Raw genomic sequence first — 22,490 nt, 5'->3', positions numbered from 1 at the left:
TTGATGAAAGTCATCTACCATCTGCTGAGAATAAGTAACAGTAGTCTTGTCCACTGGTGAAGTATTACTTATTCGAGTACAATACCATGGCAACTCGTTGTTATATCTCACAATATGAGATATAACCAAAATGATGCCAATTTAATTAATTAATTTAACTACTTTGGTAGATGGCTACATTAAAATGATGCCTTTGCACTAACCTATATGTTGCTAAATAAAGTTTAAGAAGTGTATATCGATCTGCTCTAAGTTGTTGCAGAAAGGCCATTATGTTTAATTTCTTGAGGCATGAAAGTCTTGAGTTGTTTAATGTGTTCAAGGACTGCTAGCTTCTTATCCAAGAGAAGCCCTAACACTCCACTTTAAAATCTCGTCCTTTATCTAAACCCGGGTTTTCCAATAAATGTACTAAGGCTGTTCAAGAGAAGAATGGTACTACTGGGATAATATTTCTATCAAGTTTCAGTTCAGGATCAGGTGTAGGTTTCATTTTCTACAAAGGTGTATACATGCAGTTTTTTGTGTGGAAACCCAGAAGCCACTCGTTTGTGCCTTTGTAGCTGCCATTCTATATTTCATCTATTCTGAGAATTTCATTTTCTGCCTACACCAAAGCTCGTAACAATTGTAAAGCAGTTAATAATCAGTCGAAACTAGATTTTGAACAGGCAAAAAGTATTGAAGTCGTCAACATATAAAGCAGCATCAATGGTTCTTGGTGTATGTTCAGTTATGGTATTTATTTTAATAGCAAAAAGGGTAGTGCTAAGCACAGACCCCCAAGGCATACCTCTTTCTTCAGTGTAAACTTGTATAAGGATAGTCTGCAGCCTAACTTGAAATGTCCTGTGTTGTAAAAAAAGTTTGGATATACTGTACTGTAAGCACCGATTATAAGGATCACTCGTTATTGCAATCAGCCACTTTATAGAATCAAATTTCGAAGGACCGATTCAAATCAATAAAATGCACTGCATTTGAATTGTTTATTGGAATTGCATCTTCGGTTATAAGAATCATTTGTGACATCTCTGTGGTATTTTTCTAAAGTACATTTCTGGAGGTCACAACTGTAAAACAATAAAGACAATTTGCAGTTTCCAGTTTATTAGGCTTTTCTGTTAATGCAATTCTGTTAGTGCAATAAACAGGTGTAAACTTGATCTTATTGCATTTTCGATAATACCGATAGCTGGAATTCTGTGTTTTCACATTATTATGGTGAAATGTGTTTCCCCTTCACTGAAATCTGCTCTTCATTTCTATAGCTACAGCCATCCTGAGGAGAGTACTGGAAGAAACTGGTGCAGTGATCATGAATATAGACTTTTATACAATATTGAAAAATCTATAAATAGACTTTGTAGTGATAATTTAAAGCAATCTAAAATAAGTGACTATTTTAAATTATAATCATATTACAAAGTGTTATGGTTAATATGTAACTTTGCTATGCATGTAAGTATAAATTTATTTTTATTTTGCAAACCTGTGGATACTATTCTTCCGATATTCACGTATCATTTAATTGGTAATAAACCTTTGATAATAAAGTGTAAATTTGTGCTTTATATCTTAATTTTTATAGCCTCTGGATAATATTTGTCAATTTTCACTTATTAGAATTGCTGTTTATTAGAATCAAAATTCAATTTGCAAACATGATCACTATAACTTCCACTTAATGTATGTGTGGTTCCTAATAAAAACACAAATTTTTCAAGTCAAATATAATTTATTGAAATTGTCAAACAATACACGATCATCAACTAAGCATTCCACTGGTTACTAGCACGTAGTGTTGAAGAGACGAATAAAATTTTGATGGATAATTATTTCTTTTTCTTTTCAAATTCCTTGTGAACTTCTTTATAAGATGCAAGTGATCAAGTTCTCTCTTAAACTTGATGCTTCTCTCCATATTTGTATCCACTCAAACACTTTATCGGAAAGTTGTCTGGATAATGTGAAAATTTCATTTAACAATTTGATGTTAAATCAGAGTCTAACAACGTCAAGCACTTCATCTTCAAGATGATTTTGGTTCTCACTGGACACTGCCATCATTTCATCCAACTTCTATGGTGAGCTCTTCAGCATGAGTCTCAATTAGTTCCTGAATGTCTGCTGTCTCTGTGTCTTCAAATCCTTGTCTTCTATTCCTTTAGCAATCATTATAATCTCTGCTACCACGTCATCCATATTGGTGATTCATCTATCATTAGCCACTTCTGGACAAAATTTCTGCCAGCATGCATTAATGGTAGATTCCTTTACTCCTTCAAGTGACTCCTTTACGTTGATCAGGCAATCAGCAATTATATGATTTTTCCAACTCTGGTTTAGCGTGAATCCTTCTCTAATTAGTTAACAAGCCAATGAATGTTCTTCTGATATAATAGGTTTTAAAAGCCACAATCATACCTTGGTCCAGTGGTTGCAAAAGTGCTGTATTTGGTGGCAAGAATAAAATTTCAACAGCCAGATGTTCAAACATGAGATTCTCTGGATGTCCTGAACCATTATCAATTATTAGAACTTTAAATGGCAATGATTTCGAAGCTAAGTAAAGTTTTACTTCATGCAGAAAGCAATCACAGAACAGTTCTGTAAAAAAGGAAGCCTTTTGATGTGCCTTTCCAATACATTGGGAGTTGTTTATTCTTCTCCTTTAATGCAAGGATTCAGTAATTTGTAAATAATCATTGGTTTGATCATGTGTCACTTGCATTAACACAAAACAACACAGTGAACCTGTCCTTGGCATCCTTAAATCCAGGAGCAGATTTTTCACATTTTGCTAGGTAAGTTCTGGAAGACATTCTCTTCCAAAAAAAGCCACTTTCATCCACATTAAACACTTGCTTGGGGAGATATCCTTTATCTATAATTAACTTTTTTTTTTTTAATTTGTCCAGAACACGTTCTGCAGCCACAAAATCTGCCAACACAGATTCACCCACGAGATTCACGTTATAGAGGTTTAAACACTTTTTTAATTTTTGAACCAGAATTTTCTGGCTAAAAAACTTGTGCCACTAGAGCTTTCACAAGATACATTGAAGTACAGTAAACCCCCGCTATTTGCGGTTTCGCGGTCACTGATTTAATATAAAATGAAACCTAAAAAAATGTGAATTTTTAAGCGCCGTGAACATTTTCCGCCATAAAAAAACATGGGCATGGCTAAAATTATCTTTCCCGGTCAAAACAGCGCTCAGTGGGTGGGGGCGAGGGGTGACAAAATGGCGAGCGTGGATGTTTCTCGCTAATCCTTGTTCAGTATGTGTTATGCGCTTTTCATGGAAGGTTTTGTCGTTTGCTTTTAATTTATATTATTATTATTATTATTATTATTATTATCCATATGATGCAAGGAAGCCTGAGGCTTATGCTGCACCAGGAAAAAAAAAAGTTCCCGAGTAGCCCTGAGAGAGAGAGAGAGAGAGAGAGAGAGAGAGAGAGAGAGAGAGAGAGTCAAAAGTAGAAGGGAATCACCAAGAAAGGGAAGAATGATGATATCCAGCTCAGGACCCTGGGTGTGCCAAGCCCATACTCACCAGATGTGAGCCCCCGGGGTTAAATATGCTTATAAATTAAATAAATTTATCAATTTATAAATTTATATGCTTACAAAAGTGATAAATCTACCGTTTTGCAGTGTAAAACACTTTTTCGAGTGTGTTAATGGAAGAAAGTGACTTTATTGTCCACAATAAAGTCACTTTCTTCCTGTACAAAAATGTGGCTAAGAATAACAAGGGAAATATGAAAAGATCAAAGAAGGTGATGACATTAGCGAATAAAATTGAGTTAATAGATAAAATTTCTAATGGTGAAGGTGTCTTCTCAGTGGCAAAACATTATAAAATCAATGAGTCAACGGTACAATCAATCAAGAAATCGGAAGAAAAAATCTGCCGTAGTGTCCGTGAAAACGCGCTAATTGCTTCAAAAATTTGCTCTGTAATTCGTGATATTAAATTAGAAAAAATGGAAAAGCTTTAAATCTGCAGATAGAAGGCCGAACTCAAAATAAAATTCCGTTAAGTTCACTCATCATTCGTGAAAAGGCAAAACTCTTTTATCAACACTTTAGCGAAACGGGTGATAGCACTGGCGGGATAAGTTTTTTAGCTAGCAAAGGCGCTAGTTTGAAAGATTTGTTTGAAATTTCTAATAAATATTACATTTAATATTAAATTGTTTCTTATTTTCATTTCTATGCCACATGCTTGCATTTCACTATGTACTGTCTTTGTACATAGTCATATTATGAAGGTACATATAATACATACATAGACAAAATTTTAGACTATTTTTTCTTATATATTTCATACTTTGGAACGGAACCCCTTTATTACTATAGGAGCCTAAACTCAGTATTCGCGGCATTTCGCAGGAACGTAACCCCTGCGAATAGCGGGGGTTTACTGTATTTGTATAGTTTTTTGCCTTTTCATTTCATAAACAAACTTAATGGAACTTTTTTCAGCATTTGATCTTCGATCCAAATATTTAATGCATTTCCATTTTTTCAATTTTAACATCGCATGTCATGGTACATATTTTTGCTGAAATAGGTGCACTCTCAGAAACACTGCATCATATCTTTTCTTCTGATTTTTTTTAATGAATTGGACAGTGGATTCATGGATTTTATAATGTTTGCAACTGAAACTAAACTCTCTCCTTTTAAGAGTTTACCTAACAACTCAATTTGTTTGATAAAGTCATTATATTCTTCTTTCTTTTAACAATTCCTTTTTTTTGCTAAAACTCACATTTTCATAGAAAATTAAGCTGTCAAATGATAATCTTGATCAATCTTGATCAACAAGATCAATCTTGCTACAAATACACCATGCAGACTAACGATTTCACACTTAATCAACATTAGTCATACCCACATTTGGTTGCGACTGTAAGTCATGGTGCATTAGCATTGACATTTTATGCTTGTAAAATGTGACTGGGAATAAGTAAAGCTGCAAATAAAGAATCCACAAATAGTGAGGTGGCTATACCAGGAAAACAAAAATGACGGCAGGAGTGTGCTATAGGCCTAATAACTGTGATGAGCAAAACAAACTATAAAGACAAACAGAGTGGGCCAGTAAATCAAATTTTCTTATAATAGGGGATTTTAACTTTCAGATATTCACTGGAACTTTCTGGTTGGTTACTGACACACTAGCAAGACTTTTACAGACTTAATTGATGGCTATTCACTACAACAGTATGTTACAGAGGTAACAAGAGGAAGCAATAGTCTTCACATGATTATCAGCAATGATTCTTCATGCATTAAGATTTTTGTTGTTGTAGGTTTTTAGAAGCATCAGTGACTATGGCCATATTACTCTGTATATATTATCTATAAATTTTTTGTTTTTATGTGAACCCCAAACACGAGAGGTATTAGAACCTATAGTACTTAGTACCGTGCTTCGGTTTGAGGTTAAGAAGACGAAAGAAGATATTTGTTGACATTGGACTTGAACTTCTGTAGATTGTAATTCTCAGGAAATACGCATGAAGGAAGGTTGTTCCGGAAAACGGCAGTTTAATGAATAAATGAGGAAGATGAAAAGTTGGTTCTGTGGGTTTGAAGTTGGACAGTAAATGGATGTTGGCTAGTGGCGGCACGTGTTCGGACTGTTTTGAAAGAGAGAGCAGGAATTATAGAAGCCAGTTCAGAAGAACAGTGCCCATGGAAGTATCTGTAGAAGAGGCATGTAGCAGAAACAGTGCGTCTATGAGAAAGCGAGTGGAGAGACTCTGTTAGAGATGAATCACTAATTAACCTAACTGCCCTCTTCTGAATGGAATCAAGAAGCCTGAGAGAGGTTTTGGTGGCACCACCCCAGCTATGGGAACAATATTCCATGGCAGGGCGGATTTGCAATTTATACAGAGTGAGCAGCTGTTTGGAAGAAAAGTAACGCCAAGAGCGAAAGAGAAAACCAAGTTTTTTAGATGCAGAGGAAGCAATATTTGTAATGTGCTTATGCCAAGAGAGATTAGAAGTCAGGGTAATCCCCAAAAGAGATATATCATTTTGCCTAGAAATCGGAGCGTCACTAAAGATAAGCATAGGAGCAGAAGAATCCTTTTTGCGAGATATAAGACAAGACTGAGTTTTAGAAGGGTTGAAATCAACTAAGTTGTCTTGGCCCCACTGGAGAATTACCTGAAGATGGGCATTTAAGGAATTGGTAGCAGATTTTTGAGAAGTTGAAACTGATTGAGCAGGACAAGGTTTCTCAAAATGGAAAGTGGAATGCAATGTGCTATCATCGGCAAAACTATGGATAGGATTTCCAGTCAATGGAAGAAGGTCATTGATATACAAGAGGAAAAGAGTGGGGGAAAGAACTGAACCTTGGGGGACATGGGCATTAGTGGAGAAGTTAGAAGACAGAGAGCCATCTACATTCACCCTCGGTGAGCGATCAGAGAGAAAACTGGATAACCAATTACTAAAAATAGTTGGCAAACCATAAGATGGAAGCTTGTTTAGAAGACCTTTATGACAAACACGATCAAAAGCCTTTGAGATGTCAAGAGCAGCTACTTGTGTTTCACCGAACCTTTCCATTGAATTAGTCCATAAATGGGTAACATAAGCCAGAATATCTCCAGTGGATCGACACTGACGGAATCCATACTGGTGATCGTTGATCAGACGGAAGGTTTCTAGGTAGTTTAAGAGTTGACGGTTAATTGATTTCTCCATTACTTTAGAAAGAGTAGAAGTAATGGGACGATAATTGGATGGGAGGGATTTGTCACCCTTTTTAGGAACTGGCAGGATATGAGCAAATTTCCAAGCAGAAGGAAAAACACCTTTGGAATAAGAAAGTGAAAAAAGGCGGCAAAGAATAGGAGTAAGTTCAGGAGCACAGGTTTTGAGAACAAGTGGAGAGATACCATCAGGACCTGGAGCTTTCTTAGCATCAAGATTCATCAAAATCCTTCTGATATCCTTTTGACGGAAGACCACAGGAGGCATTGAATGGAGCGTGTTGGGAATGGTGGGAGGTGTTTTACCAAGATCATTAATACATGAGCTGGAAGAAAAATGGGATGCTAGCAGTTCAGCTTTATCCTTGGCTGAAGTGGCAACAGAACCATCTGGTTTGGACAGAGGTGGGAGCAAAGATAGGTAAAAGTTGCGGCCAATAGCTTTGGCAAGAGACCAGAATGCTCGGCTACCATTAGGGCAAGAAGCAAGTTTTCTACTCTTAGCCTGTTCAAACTCTAGTTTGGACTAGTTTGAAGGCAGAAAATGAAACTGAAGAATTAGAAACAAGCCAATTACGATATGCAACATTCTTCTCTTGGACAGCCTTAGCATTTTTATTGGCAAACCAAGGTTTAGATAAAGGACGAGATTTTAAAGTGGAGTGTGGGATAAGGGATTCCATTCCTGCAAGAATAATTTCACTGACATCAGAAGTTTTGAAACAGTAATCCGACCAAGGAAAAGAAGAAAAGAAGTCTCGCAGGTCATCCCATTTTGCATTCTTGTAATGCCAAACAACACGTAGTTGGGAATAGCCATGAGATAAAGGTTCCATTGGAGAAGAGACAATCACCAAGTTGTGATCTGAAGTGTCTAAAGGACCTCTCACTTCGACCGTGTACTTAGAAGGGTTGTTTGTGAGAAAAAGATCAAGCATATTGGCTGTATGATTAGGATTGTCCGGTATTCTTGTAGGTACATGAACAATCTGTGCTAGGTCATTAGTAATTCCGAAAGCCTCAGCATCTCGACCTGCTGGGTCGGTGTGACTAGAAAACGGAAGCCAGCTGGAGTTGTGAACATTAAAATCACCAAGGAAAATCACTTCACTGTTAGGAAAGTTGGACTGGAGAAAGTCAAGTTGCAAAGAGAGGAAGTCAAAGAGCTCCAAGTGATTAGTGGAGTTGGGAGAACGGTAGAGACAACAGATGAATTTGACACAATGAGGTAGAGAGATTTTAAGCCAGAGAAGATCAAAGAGAGGAGATTCCAAATTGCCAAGTCTCTGACATGGAATATCAGAAAGGGCATATGCACAAGTACCACCTTTGAGGCGAAAGGAATCATACAGCAAATAATTTGGGCATCTGAGATGAGCAGTAGATGAATCAACCGATAATTGAGATTCTGTCAGAAAAAGTACATGGGGTTTGGCAGAGTGCAAGTGGAAAATGGACATTGTTGAGATTAGAATTGAGACCACGTATATTTGTGAAATGAATTAGGAAGTCCTTGGGCAGTTTAGATCTTTTCGCAGATAAGCTTGCTCTATTAGTTTGATAATTCATGGTGTATTCACTAGTGAGAAAATGTAGGTGGGACATGCTGTGTGAAGTAATGAAATTTTTGGATATGGCGTACATGTGGTAAGAATATACCTAGCTCCTTGACATAACGTGGCCTCGACAATGCTCCCCGCATACACACTACTCGGACTCCCTCCAGTCACTATCTGGCAGAGTAGTGGTAGCAAGATTATACACTAGCTGATCCGGAAGCTTCCTAGAGAGTTACCAATAGGTTCAGTCCGGTGTACTAACTAGCGGCCGGCCTACGAACACCGTTTTAGAGCTGTACCCTTGAAATGTAAGGAATATTGGATCTCGCCACGACGTTCATCATAACCTCAAAAGTCATCAATCATACTGCATGATGGAAGAGATAGGGAAGGGTTGACCGGAACTTAGCTCCAGAGACTAAACATGGATTCCACCACTTCAAGTTGTATGTGTTCTGAGGTCAATTTTCTGTTTGCTGGACGAAAAACCCAAGTTTCTGGGAGAAAAACCATGCTACCCTTGCCTGCATGCATTAAGAATCTGCATGTAAAAGATTCACTTGGCGGCAGTGATCCCAGTGTACTGATATGGGATTTACTTTGACAGTAGTCGTAACTACCGTCAAAGAGTAAAGGATGGGGCTTTTGCTTTCATCAAGGTGACGTGGTCCCAGACAAACAAAGTTGTGTTCAGTGGCAACATCTGATGACATTATCCACAGCAATTCTAAATGGGAAGCATCAGGAAATAACCAATGAAATCACTAGGTTTATTATACCAAGTAAGAGATACTGTTCAAGGCACTTAGACCTAAATAAATGTCAGATGAACTGATGAGACTTTTGGCAGAAAATAAAAATGCACAGGATGCACATAAATTTTCAAGTGATGCCTTCGATAGATATAAAGTAGTCTACAATGATTTCACAAAGAAGGACAGACATACTAAGGAAGATTATAACAAGTCTCTGGCAAACAGTGGATTAAAAAGCAGATATCAGAAAGAAGGGGATGAATGAATCACGTTGGTCCACAAGATATGAATGGTTTAACTATTGACAAGCCTACTCAGGCTGCTCATAAACAAATAGATATTTTGCATCTACATTTACACAAGGTCTTTTTTAGGGATGGGGATGCCAGAAATGCATTAGATTCTAGTAGGGAGTGAATGATTTTGCGATAATTGCAAGAAAAGTGAAACTGTTGAAGCCGAACATAAAAAGGCAGCCTAGGTGAATGGAATCTATTCAATTATATTAAAGGTGGCAGAAAAAGAGAAGGAAACTTTCAGCCATGATAATGAGAGAGGCTTTGACTCGGGGAGGTGTTATGGAATGGAGATGTGCAAATGTTTCCCCAGGTGGTAGATGACTTTCATCAACCGGTGAAATACCACCACTTTGCTTATTGGAGGCTTGAAGTGGTGAAACCCATGTTTAGTCTCTAGAGCAAAGTTTCCGGCATCCCCCTCCCCCCATACTTCTCCTTCAACCCATGCACGGTACTATGTACTATAGGTTTTGATAACTTTTGTGTTTGGGGTTTTCATAAAAAAATAAATAAATAAAAAAAAATAAAAAATAAAGGAGTTCAAAGGATGACATAAGTAATTCAAGAACTGTTAGCTTCTCTTCTATTCCAGAGAAAATAATGTAGTTACTGGTTAAATAAGTAATGCAGAATGATCTAGACAGGAATAATGTTATATGACAATCACAGTAAGGTGGGATTTTAAAGACGATCTGGTCTGATCAAGCTGGTTAGGACACATATTAACTGGAAGCAAAATATAAATTCTGCTATCATGTACTTAAGATTTCAGAAAAGCTTTTGATACTGTTGCACATAAGCTCTATACAATTGGAGCAGTGGAACATTAAGCGAAAGTTACTGCTATGGATAAAATGATGGTTGAATGGGAGTAAACAGAGCTTTGTTATCAATGGGCACTGCTCTTCTGTATTACTTGCTATGGCAGCACGCGCACTCAAATAGTAAAGAACATAAAAAAACAAGGAGTAATTGTGCACTCAGACACAAAATTATCTAAGCAGTGCAGATGGGTTGCTACAACAGGGGTCACATAGGATTTTGTCAATGATATATATATATACAGAATTTTGCCAGCAGAGATATGGAGGAGATTATTCTGCTGCATAAGGCATTGGTTAGGCCATATATTGAGGCTCTGGAAACCTCATTTTAGAAAGAAAGTGAAGAATGTGGTCTTGTTAGATGGGTGCAGAAAAGGGCAATAATAGGGGAGGGGGAACAAAAGAAAACATTAATTTTCCAAATTGAAGCATCTGGAAATTAGGTATATGTGAGGAGATCTTAAGGTCTTTTAAGAGTTTGAACACATTGAGTAAGCTAAATGTTGATAGCACCTTTAATCTTGCTCAGACAGCACACATAAGGGGAATTTGAGGAATGATGATTGCAGGATAGATGTGTGGAAATCTGATTCTAGCCTGAGGATAGTTGATTGTTGGAACTTCTGACATTGTGGAAGTAGGTAATTTAAATAAATTTTAGGAAAAATTATTACAATTTTCTTATTTGGCTGATGCTATATAAACTTGCTTCCTTATATCATTTGTCACTACTAATAAATATTTCATGAGGTTTCAATATGATAATGTAAGCATCAATATGGAGGTTTTAGAACACAAACCTAAGAACCTGTGCCAGCTCTTAGGATTGCAGAGAGGAGATGCTTAACTGTACAGTATGAAGCCAAATCACTACTAGTGATGTACTTATTTGGCATCATACGAATCATGAATCTGGTCAAGCGGAACAGATTCATTAACAACCCTCTATTTCTTTAAAGATACACATCATAAGAAAACTGCAAACGGTTTGATATTTGTTCCTTATGTGTTTTTATATTTTTTGCAAAAACATAAATTGTGTTCTACTTGCCTTTAAAGTTTTTTTGACTTTTTCAATTATACTATATATATATATATATATATATATATATATATATATAAAAAAAAAAAAAAAAAACTGTCCTTACTTAAAAAGTACTTACTGTGCATAAACATTCGATATTGAAATCAAAATCCCTAAGAATACTTGAAAATATCGATATCAAGCATGACTTCTAAAAAACAAAACAAAAAAAAAAACAATATAAATATATATAAGACACAGAATATAAATATATACAAATATAATTTGAAAAATTAACTAACTGCAATAAGATGAAAATTAAGAAATTATTTAAAATGATTAAATTATATATATATAACAGAAAATTCATATAAAAATAAAACTAATACATAAGCCAGTAGCATGAGGCTACAGTTTCTGTCCTGTTACCTTTACTTTCCCCTTCCCTGTTGATTTAATTTATGTTAACTTTTACTCTAAATTTTGCCATGCTACTGGCTTATGTATTATTTTTATATGAATTATCTGTTATGTACTGGGCATCATGTGGAGGATGTGCATTTTGCTACCTCTAATGATAGCTTAATATTTATTTATTTTCTTATTTTATGTTATTGCATTTTAACTTTTTAAACCATTAATTATATATATATATATCCAATATTTTAAATTAAATAAAATAAAACATAAGCCAGTAGTATGGCAAAAACTGTAGAGCGAAAATTAACATAAAAATAACCCAAATAAACAAACGAACGAAAAGAAAGAATAGACATAAATAGTAGCCCGGAAACCCTTATATAATTTCGAGTTTTAAATCCAATTAACAAAAACTGTACAAATTTTAGGATAATGCCAATTACATATAAATTTAGCGGTACCCCCCCCCCCCCCCGAGAGGTACCAGTTCCGAAAGACGTGAAATATCACCAAAAGAGGGTTAAAGGAACTACCAAACGATAACAAAATCAAAATAAATTAAAATAAAATAGACTGACCATCAATGAACCATATCGACAGAGGACCACGAGGCCAATAATGGTCATGGAATCGCTGCATTTCAATCGCTATACAAATCGTCGCCATGGTGAAAAGATCGAAGTACCAATTCACCCTCCCTCCTCCGATCGATCCACCAATGCAGAGGATTTGCACGGCGGTGGTCCTTATGCAGCGAAAAGTAAACTATAGAACAGACAGCACTCTAGAGCAGAGCCACACCACTGACATACTGTAAGCTGAATCAGCTTATATAAAAGAAAAAAAGGAAAATAGATGGCGATACAAGCGTTGCTAAATTAGCATATCGACCCATTACTATTGAATTATATTAAATGTTGACGAAAGTTAAATTATAATAAAATGAATAAATAATTAATTATTATAATTTAACTTTCGTCAACATTTAATATAATTCAATAGTAATGGGTCGATATGCTAATTTAGCAACACTTGTATTGCCATCTATTTTCCTTTTTTTCTTTTATATAAGCTGATTCAGCTTACAGTATGTCAGTGGTGTGGCTCTGCTCTAGAGTGCTGTCTGTTCTATAGTTTACTTTTCGCTGCATAAGGACCACCGCCGTACAAATCCTCTGCATTGGTGGATCGATCGGAGGAGGGAGGGTGATTTGGTACTTCGATCTTTTCACCATGGCGACGATTTGTATAGCGATTGAAATGCAGCAATTCCATGACCATTATTGGCCTCGTGGTCCTCTGTCGATATGGGGCATTGATGGTCAGTCTATTTTATTTTAATTTATTTTGATTTTGTTATCGTTTGGTAGTTCCTTTAACCCTCTTTTGGTGATATTTCACGTCTTTCGGAACTGGTACCTCTCGGGGGGGGGGGGGGGTACCACTAAATTTATATGTAATTGGCATTATCCTAAAATTTGTACAGTTTTTGTTAATTGAATTTAAAACTCGAAATTATATAAGGGTTTCCGGGCTACTATTTATGTCTATTCTTTCTTTTCGTTCGTTTGTTTATTTGGGTTATTTTTATGTTAATTTTCGCTCTACGGTTTTTGCCATAGTACTGGCTTATGTTTTATTTTATTTAATTTAAAATATTGGATGTATTTCAGCTTCATATGGAGGAATTGCATGTCGCTGCCTCTAATGAATGCTTAATTATTTATTTATTTATTCACTTTATTATAATTTAACTTATGTTAATATTTAATATGATTCAATGATAGTATATATATATATATCAGTGTTCCTCAACCTTTTTTTAATTATCACGCCCTAAAGGGCTTTGTAATCACCTCCACATGAAATTTTAAACAAAAAATACTTTATCTTACTCTTTTTATTCAATGGGATCCCTGAGCCTGATGATTCTTAGCTAAAAGTTCAATGTTCAGTATGATGTTAATAAGTTTAATTCTGTCTCCTCTTGAACAGATATCAATTCTGTTTCTTTCCTTTGTTAATATTTTATTTTCTGAACTAAAACCACTTTCAACCATACAAGATGTTGGAAAACAAAGAACTTTGGCCATTTCAGACCAATTGTTGGATAAAAAAGTTTAGTTGCTTTTGATCCCCACAACTCAGCCATTCCAAACTTTTTGAATTTATATTTGCATTCTTTGTTACATTTTAATTCAATGAGTTCATGAATTTCTTCACTAGCAGACCCAAAATCACATTCATTGCTTCACTTCAAAATAAAATAAATCTGAAAATCTATTTTTCATTTCACCTTTTAAAGAACACAAATGATCTGAATAATTCTTAACATCATTCTCGGTGAGAGATTCATTGATTTCAGCTAACTCTTACATACCATGAAATTGTTTTCTCATTAAATTGCAGTCTATCACTATAATTAATTTCCCTTGAAGTTAAAGTGATACTTCATTAAATTTTCGAAAAATCTAAGCCAGATCACATAATCTATGCTTTGTTGGAGAAACAAAGCGTAGATTACGCCATCACCTGGGTGAACATGATAGAGCCATCAAGATAGCCGATTATGGAGGTTCAGCCATAGCTGAACATGCTTGGAAGACTGGGCATGGTATTTCAGCCAAAGGAGCAGTGGTTGTTGATAGAGCCCGTGGTTTCTGGAACTGGAAGTGGCTGGAGAGCTTGTGGATATGCTCATCCAGATGATGCAGTATTAACAGGGATAAGGGCTGCCGTATTCATCCATTCTTTGAGCCTCTAATCTTAGGGAGGAACGAATGGTTTAGAATGGTTCGTGCCCGAGCCACTTCCGGTTCCAATGTATGGGAAGTTAATACTGATCATGTGCCATGACGGGGCGTTGCGGACCTGCTGGGAGGTATATATATATTGTTTGGATAACATGTAACCATTTCAGTTGATGAAGGCAGATATTGTTGTATAGTGGTTTTAGTGATTTTAGCACTTTTAACTACATGCAACAGCGGAGGGCGTGGAAGTTTGGTTTACTCTTGATGAGGCAGGATGGGTCCAGTGCAGGAAAACAGTTGTCTGAAGGCTTCGTAAATTTTAAAATGACACAGGTGTCATTTTAAAACTGAGAAACCTCACTTAATGACAGGCTATGGTTATGTTCATGAGAAACACAGAACATTCTTTTAATTATTCTTTTAAGATGGTAAAAAATCAAGGGTTTAGTGCCATAAAATGTTAACTACAAAGCATTTTCTTTTTGCAATAACTTTAGTTTTACTTTATACAAATAACAATGCATATTATGTCATAGAACTGTATCTCTCTAGTACTGTACAAGTTAGCTTAGGCTGTAAGTAATTTCCAGTAAACCTAAAAAATGTCAAATGACTTCTTTTTTAGTTAATTACATAAACATCAACTAAAAATGATATTGTAGTTAATATTGTTTGACACTAAACCCTCAAAATGTCCCAGGGATTATGAAATCGCCAGAACCTGAAATGTTTTTTTGATGATGTGCAGTAGTGTGGGGCTGACAAATGTTGCTGGAAGTAGATTTGATATCCAAGAAGAGAATATCTACGCTCTGTCATTCGGGTTTTTTTCTATATCAAGCAGCGTGAGCTGTAGATCAGTAGTGGACAATTACCCTGGTGACAGAGAATGAAGGTAGTTTGGTCGGTGGTTGAAGCTGTGTGCTGTAATTTGATTAAGCATGGATTTTTCAAAGACTTTTAATAGGTTGTATCCAGTTGAGATCAGTTCAGTAATCTTTGTAAGATTTCGGACAAAGAGCTTTGGGTATTGGCTTAACATTCTACTGCTTCCAGATGGCAGAACAGATAACAGTATAGTGCATTTCATTAATATGTTCAGTACTTCTGATTCAAACAGTGCTTGAAGTGATGTACCAGTACAAAATAAGCTTTCAGAAGGCAGGTAAATGCTGTGCGTAAGGCATATAAGCATTTTTAAGACATCAATAAGTGTGTGTGCTGTAAAAGTAAAGGCACACATGAAATTAATAACTGCATGACACTGGTACATTGACTGAACTCTGGACTATTTGCAACGATACTTGATTTTTGTTTACAGACTTGCAAACAGTTTTATCTGTTCTTTGCTTATGTTGTGGTTAGTTTATACAGATGGAATAAACTTTGATAAAATTGAGGTTTGTTCTAATTCAAAGCTCACACAAAAGTAAGTGTTCACTTTTAATTAAGAATTATAAACCTTTATTTTTCAACATTATTTATGGATTTTCAGAATGTTTTTTTTAACATTCCACAAATTATGGCACACTTCATGCACTCTCTCAAATAGAGGCAAAAGCAACAAATGTGATAGATATATTTAAAAGGATGTCAATTATGTATATGGACTAAAGATTTTGAATATTAATAAAGGAAAACCCCCTCAGTACCAAAGATAGTTGTTTGGCAGTTCCTAAATTACTATTTTGAAAGTATCTTTTGAGATAACTCCAAGGAGAGAGGGCAGTTCCCTTGAGAAAGAGAGAGAGGCAGAAGTGTATACTGATGTTGAGCAAATTAGAAAGTTGGTTAGTCAGTAAGTTAAGTGTTAAAAATATTTAAAAACATAACATTCTGAAAATTCATACATAATGTTGAAAAGTAAAAGTTAAGAATTTTTCAGTGAATAAGTTAGGGTGAAAGTTAGCTGAATAATATTCAGTGAAGAACTTTTTAATAGAGGTGGTGTTAGCAGAGTGAAATTAACCAAAGTTACTATTTTAATGTGAAGGAGTTTGTCATACAGTGGATACACAGTGTGACACTGTGTTGGGGGGAGACAAAGACCAATAGATTGACAGTATCAACTGGCAGAGGTGAAAGAGATTCTTGCACTGCTTTTATTAGAATGAGCAGAAGCCTGAAAAACAAGATGCATGATATTTCAGAGACTGCTGGGAGCCATTGCGGTACAAGTAAACACATGGGTTGTGTTAGGGTAGCTAAGAATAGAAACGGGTGCAGGTATACTTGCGTGTACACCAATGCTAGGAGTTTAGTAAACAAATTTGATGAATTTGAGGTATTGCTCAAAACATCAAAGGCAGATATTGTTGGGATATCAGAGACATGGTTTCACACAGATATAAGGGATGCAGAACTGGAATTTGGGGAGTACAACGTCTACAGAAAGGATAGACAGGATAGGAAGGGGGGGGGGGTTATGCTATTAGTTAAGAAACACATAAAAACCAAGGAAGTGAAGCCAGTCGACATTGCTGGACAGTGCAGTGTTGAGTCAGTTTGGTGTGACATAAGCATTGGGAGATCAAAATTGAGAGTAGGAGTGTGCTATAGGCCTAATGACTCTGATGAGTATAATAAGAAATTGTACAGGGAAATAGAGTGGGCCAGCAAATCAGAGAGTCTTATAATGGGATATTTTAATTTCCCAGATATTGACTGGAATTTGGGGGCTGGTCACTCACACACTAGCAGGGCTTTGGTGGATTTCTTGGATGATTGTTTTCTACATCAGCATGTTCGGGAGGCAACTAGAGGGAGTAATACTCTTGATTTGATTATCAGCAGTGATTCTTCATGCATTACGAATCTGCAGATAAATGAACCACTAGGTGGCAGTGATCACAGTGTGCTGAAGTGGGATTTACTCAAAGAGCTAACTACCATTAGCGGTAAAGGGAAGGGTTATTGCTTCCGTAAAGGCGACTACAATGGACTGAGACAGTATTTAAATTCTATACAGTGGGACCAACTGATGATGTTACCAACAGCAAATTCAAAATGGGAAGCATTCAAAGAACTTATCTTGGAAGCTACTAGGCTTTACATACCAACTAAGAAATATTGTTCAAGGTTTAGGCCAAAATGGATGTCAGATGAACTAATGAGGCATATGGCAGAGAAGAAAAATGCATGGGATACTTACAAATTAACACATGACCCAGAAGCCTATGACAGATACAAGTTGATATGCAACCAAGTTACAAAGGAGGTTAGGCAGGCGAAGGCAGATTACGAGAAATCCTTGGCAAGGGATGCAAAGAAAAACAGCAAAGAGTTCTTTACTTATGTAAACTCTAGAAGGAAGGGGATGAATCAGATTGGTCCACTTGATATTGATGGGTCAACTGTTGATGATCCTGCTCAGGTAGCTAACAAACTAAATGAATATTTTGCATTGACATTCACACATGAGGAGTTATTCAGTGATGGGAATGCCAGAGGTGTATTCAACTCTAGCAGTAAGCTACAGAATCTTGAAATAACTGGGCGTAAAGTGGAGGAGAAACTGTTGAAGATAAACACAAGAAAGGCACCCGGGGTGGATGGGATCTATCCAATTATATTAAAGGAGGCAGCAAAGGAAGTAAGCAAACCCTTAGCCATAATTATGAGAGCTTCCTTGGACTCAGAGGAGGTACCCATAGACTGGAAATGTGCAAATGTGACCCCAATTCACAAAGGAGGATCAAAGGCTGACACAAGTAATTATAGACCTGTGAGCTTAACTTCTGTTCCAGGAAAATTAATGGAGGCACTGGTTAAAGAAGCACTGCAGGATCATTTAGACAAGACTTCAGTTATAGCTCGGACACAGCATGGTTTTGTTAAGGGGAAGTCTTGCCTGACCAATTTGATTGGATACTATGATGCAGTCACAAAAGAACTCGATGCAGGGAATAGCTTTGATATTATATACTTGGATCTTAGAAAGGCTTTTGATACTGTTGCACATGGAAGACTGCTACACAAATTGGAGCAGTGTGACATTGGAGGCAAATTGCTGCTATGGATAAAGGGGTGGTTGAGGGGGAGAAGACAGAGAGTGGTAATCAATGGACACTGCTCATCATGGACTAATGTTATTAGTGGAGTTCCTCAGGGCTCAGTGTTGGGTCCATTATTGTTTTCTGTATTTATAAATGACATTGATGATGGTATATCAAGCTTAATGTCCAAGTTGCAGACGATACAAAGGTTGGCAGGGTTGTCAAGGACACTACTGACACTATGCTGCTGCAACAGGATCTGGAAAGGTTGAGCAGATGGGCTGCGAGGTGGCAAATGAAGTTTAACATTGACAAATGTAAAGTACTACACATGGGAAACAGCAACCCCAGAGCAACATATCAACTCTGTGGTACTACACTGACAGTGATAGAGAATGAAAGGGATTTGGGGGTGGTTGTGCAGACAGATATGAAGTTCTCTGAACAGTGCAGACGGGCTGCAAGAGTAGCTCATGGTGTCTTGTCAATGATATACAGGAATTTTTCCAGCAGGGATAAGGAGGTGATTATTCCCTTGTATAAGGCAATGGTCAGGCCACACCTAGAGTACTGTATACAGGTCTGGAGGCCTCATTTCAAGAAGGATGTAGAGCTGCTGGAACGAGTACAGAGAAGGGCAACAAAATTAGTGAATAGAACAACGGGTGCTCTTACGAAGAAAGGCTTAAGTTTTGCAAATTACAGTGTCTGGAGACTAGGCACCAGCGAGGTGAACTGATAGAGGTGTATAAAGCCTTGAATGGTTTGAGCATGCTCAATGCTGATGGGATTCTTCCTCTAGCTCAGAATAATCACCTGAGAGGGCATAAATTCAAATTGAGGAAAGACAGATGTAGGATAGACGTGTGGAAATTTGCCTTTAGCCAGCGGGTGGTTGGTTGGTGGAACAGACTTCCATCCCTTGTCGTGGAGGTTGATATCCTAAATAAGTTTAAGGCTCAGCTGGACAGGTATTTTGAACGAACAGAGGGGTGAAGTGGAAGTGGTTTTTTTTTTTTTTTTTTGGCTGATGCTGCATAAGCTTGCTTTCTTGCATCAAATGCCTCTTACTAATGCTAATGCTATTTTCATGTATTTTTGAATAAATATCCTTGCATATTCTATTCAAATATGATTTGCAATTTGCTATTGCTACACACAAACTCCTTCACAGTGATTTCAATATCAGGAAGTGTAGTCCTACATCAATAGTCTTGAAGTCTGTGTTATTGCATTTTGAAAAATTACTCAAGTTTATCATTACATGTTAATTATAAAATGTCATATCAGAAAAATCAATCTAATTTTGGAACTACTGTTTGCTGAAGCAAATGCACACGTCTATAAAAGTTACGTTTTAAGCCTGCTTTTTTTTTTTTTTTTTTTTTTTTCCACAGTTTGATTATTGCAAACTAAAGCTGTTTTTCTTAGGTAGCATTAAGAAAACTAAGTTTGTTACTTAGGTGCATTGATCTCATATTGTGGGGGCATATTACCATGAGTTGACTTGATATTGCATTACTCTAAATAAAATGCGCTACTCTAATGGAAAAGTATATTGCTGTTTTATTTAAAGTCTGTGCCACTGCCCAGACTCAAGTTTAAATTTTCTTTTTGATAAAACATTAACCATAAGACAGATAAGGATGGCACAGGCCAGTATCTCTGTAGGATGCCTGGCCTTTGCTGTCTTCATGTGTAGTGTGTTGTCTTATGTCAAAATTTTCCATCTGAGAAGTTTCTAACACTAAAGTGAAACTTTAATGCTAGAGGTTCCCCTCTAAACTAAGCAAAAAAAAAAAAAAAAACACTGAAAGCACACTTAGAGAAATAGTGCAATGTGTTTTCAGTGAACAGCAACAAAATAATAGATTCAGAGCAATTAAGTGCAACCCCTTACTTATGTTGAAAGATGGACAAGAATATTTGTCTACACTATACCTAGTTGTTCTATGGCCTCTGGATGCCTCAAACATAATACAGACCTAAAATCCTAAGACTCAGTAATTTGAATTTGTGGTTTCCTAAATAACCTTCAAATATGACTCTTTTTTTTTTTTTTTTTTAACCCAAACAAAAAAAAAAAAAAAAAAAAAAAAAGAAATAAAAAGGAAGGTAGAAACTATTATCCTTTATCCTTAACACAAACAGATTATACTTTGTGTCAAAAAAGCATTACAATGCAACATACATACAGGGGACATATTCAAAGTTAGATTTGTTTTGCGGGCCGCACTGAGTGATTCGAGAAAAATTAATGTGTTACATTTTCCATATCCTGTTACATGTAAAAGGAAGTTTATTTTCATGTTACAGTTTTTTTTTATTTTCAGGCTATATATAAAAAATGAAAATTCCAACACTTTTATGTGCAACAAATCTATGTCAGTGATTTCTTTTTTAGATTTTATTAAAATTATAAAAATATGACTTAATTTTGCTTTTAAACGGTCACTTTAGAAAATTTACAACTTGAAAAGGATCACTGCTTTTCAATATTAAGGTGAATAAATAAATATAGCGATACACTAAAATTGAAATTATTCAAAAATTTTATTACGTACAATACACAATAACATTTGCCAAACAAAACTTAACATTTAAAGAGATGACTGAGGCCAGATATTTTTGGATAATTGATCAAAATTTGGTTGAAAATTTGTGATGCCAATTCTCAATATGGAATGAAGCTACTCATCTGTTATTGTTTCTTTTTAAATATTTATTTGATTTCATGGCCAAAAAAATTTTCTCGCAAACATACATTGATCCTAACGAAGCAGCCATTTTCACGGCATTTTCTTTTATTAGCAGAAATTCTTCAGATGGGACAGCCTTGTAGTTTATTTTTGCAGCCCACATACTTATTTTTGAACCATGTTTTGGCTTGAAGATCAATAATTTCAAGTTGCAACTGGGACTGTAGTTTCCAGCTACAGAAGTAAATGGATTCTCAAACAAGCTTATGTCTTTTTCATGGGATCTTATATCAGCAAATTGACTTTCATACTCATCAAAAAGTAATTGTAATATCGAGAGGCAACGATTCTTTGGAAATATGTGCTTCTCTTTTACTTGGTACAACATTCAAAATAAACTAGATCGTCTTGCCCAATTTGGAATTTAAATAATAACTTATTCTGATATGATTTTACATTATTATACAAATCAGAGACCAATTTTCTCTTCCATTGTAGTTTTAAATTAAGGGCATTTAAATGACTAGAAACGTCTGTAAGAAATGCAAGGTCGTCTACTCCATATTTGATAGTTGTTTTATTGGTTTCCCTTTTTCTGTCATAAAAATATCAATTTCATGATGCAGTTTAAAGAAATGATGTAACTTGGTTAACATCTCGCAGTCTCGATGGAATACAGCTCCCGTTGGGGTAACAACAACAAAATTTATACAAGTTTCATTTCTCCTGGATAAACGTGTTCAATTGTGGTTCTGTATGGACATATTCATGTCCTACCTGTTGACAGCATGGATCGATGAACTAGTCTTTTTAGGTTGTTCAATTTATCACAAAGAGACCTCTGTTCGTGTGGATCACCAGAGAGTTGGGATCACATCTTGTATCATTGCTCCTGTATGACGATCTCAGACTTCTTCATGCACTTACTAATTTTCAACCAGGGCAGGAGTCATCTCTGCTTCAAAGCTCAGAGTCATATCTGCTTCTTCAGGCTCTCGGCTCAAGGCATATTTCTTCGACGGCATTCAGTGTCGACAGATCTCAACAGGATGCAGCACAATGGTCCTGCTGATGCATAGCTGGTTAGATCTCCTTTAAAATGGTTACAAACTCAAATCCTCAAGAAGTAAAATTTTTCCTCGGCCCGCAGACAAAATTAAGTGCTTTTCTTTCTCTCTCTCTCTCTCTCTCTCTCTCTCTCTTTTTTTTTTTTTTTTTTTTTTTTAGCAGCATCACTACTTTCTTTTATGTATTTGTTTATTATTTTAATTTTTTTTAGGAGCACCACTGCTTTCTTTTATTTTTATTTGTTTACTTATTTATTTGTTTATTTTTTATTAGCAGCACCACTACCTTCTTTCTTTTCATTTTACTTATTTATTTTTATTTTATTTATTATTTTTTTTGTATTA

The 22,490-nt window shown here is 35.9% G+C and overlaps 1 protein-coding gene across 1 annotated transcript in view; it reads right to left on the bottom strand.

Moving 5' to 3' along the window:
• LOC150083042 (uncharacterized) overlaps positions 1-22,490 on the bottom strand; it is a 328,847-nt gene that overhangs the window by 252,192 nt on the left and 54,165 nt on the right. The window contains exon 3 of the mRNA XM_090376992.1: positions 11,351-11,422. Coding sequence (XP_090233118.1) covers positions 11,351-11,422 — 72 coding nt within the window. The remainder of the gene's footprint in view (positions 1-11,350; positions 11,423-22,490) is intronic.

This window comes from Mastigoproctus giganteus, chromosome 7 (genome assembly GCF_048544385.1).
Source record: "Mastigoproctus giganteus isolate SK-2022 chromosome 7, ASM4854438v1, whole genome shotgun sequence".
NCBI lineage: Eukaryota > Metazoa > Arthropoda > Arachnida > Uropygi > Thelyphonidae > Mastigoproctus > Mastigoproctus giganteus.
This window is presented reverse-complemented; position numbering and strand designations above follow the sequence as displayed.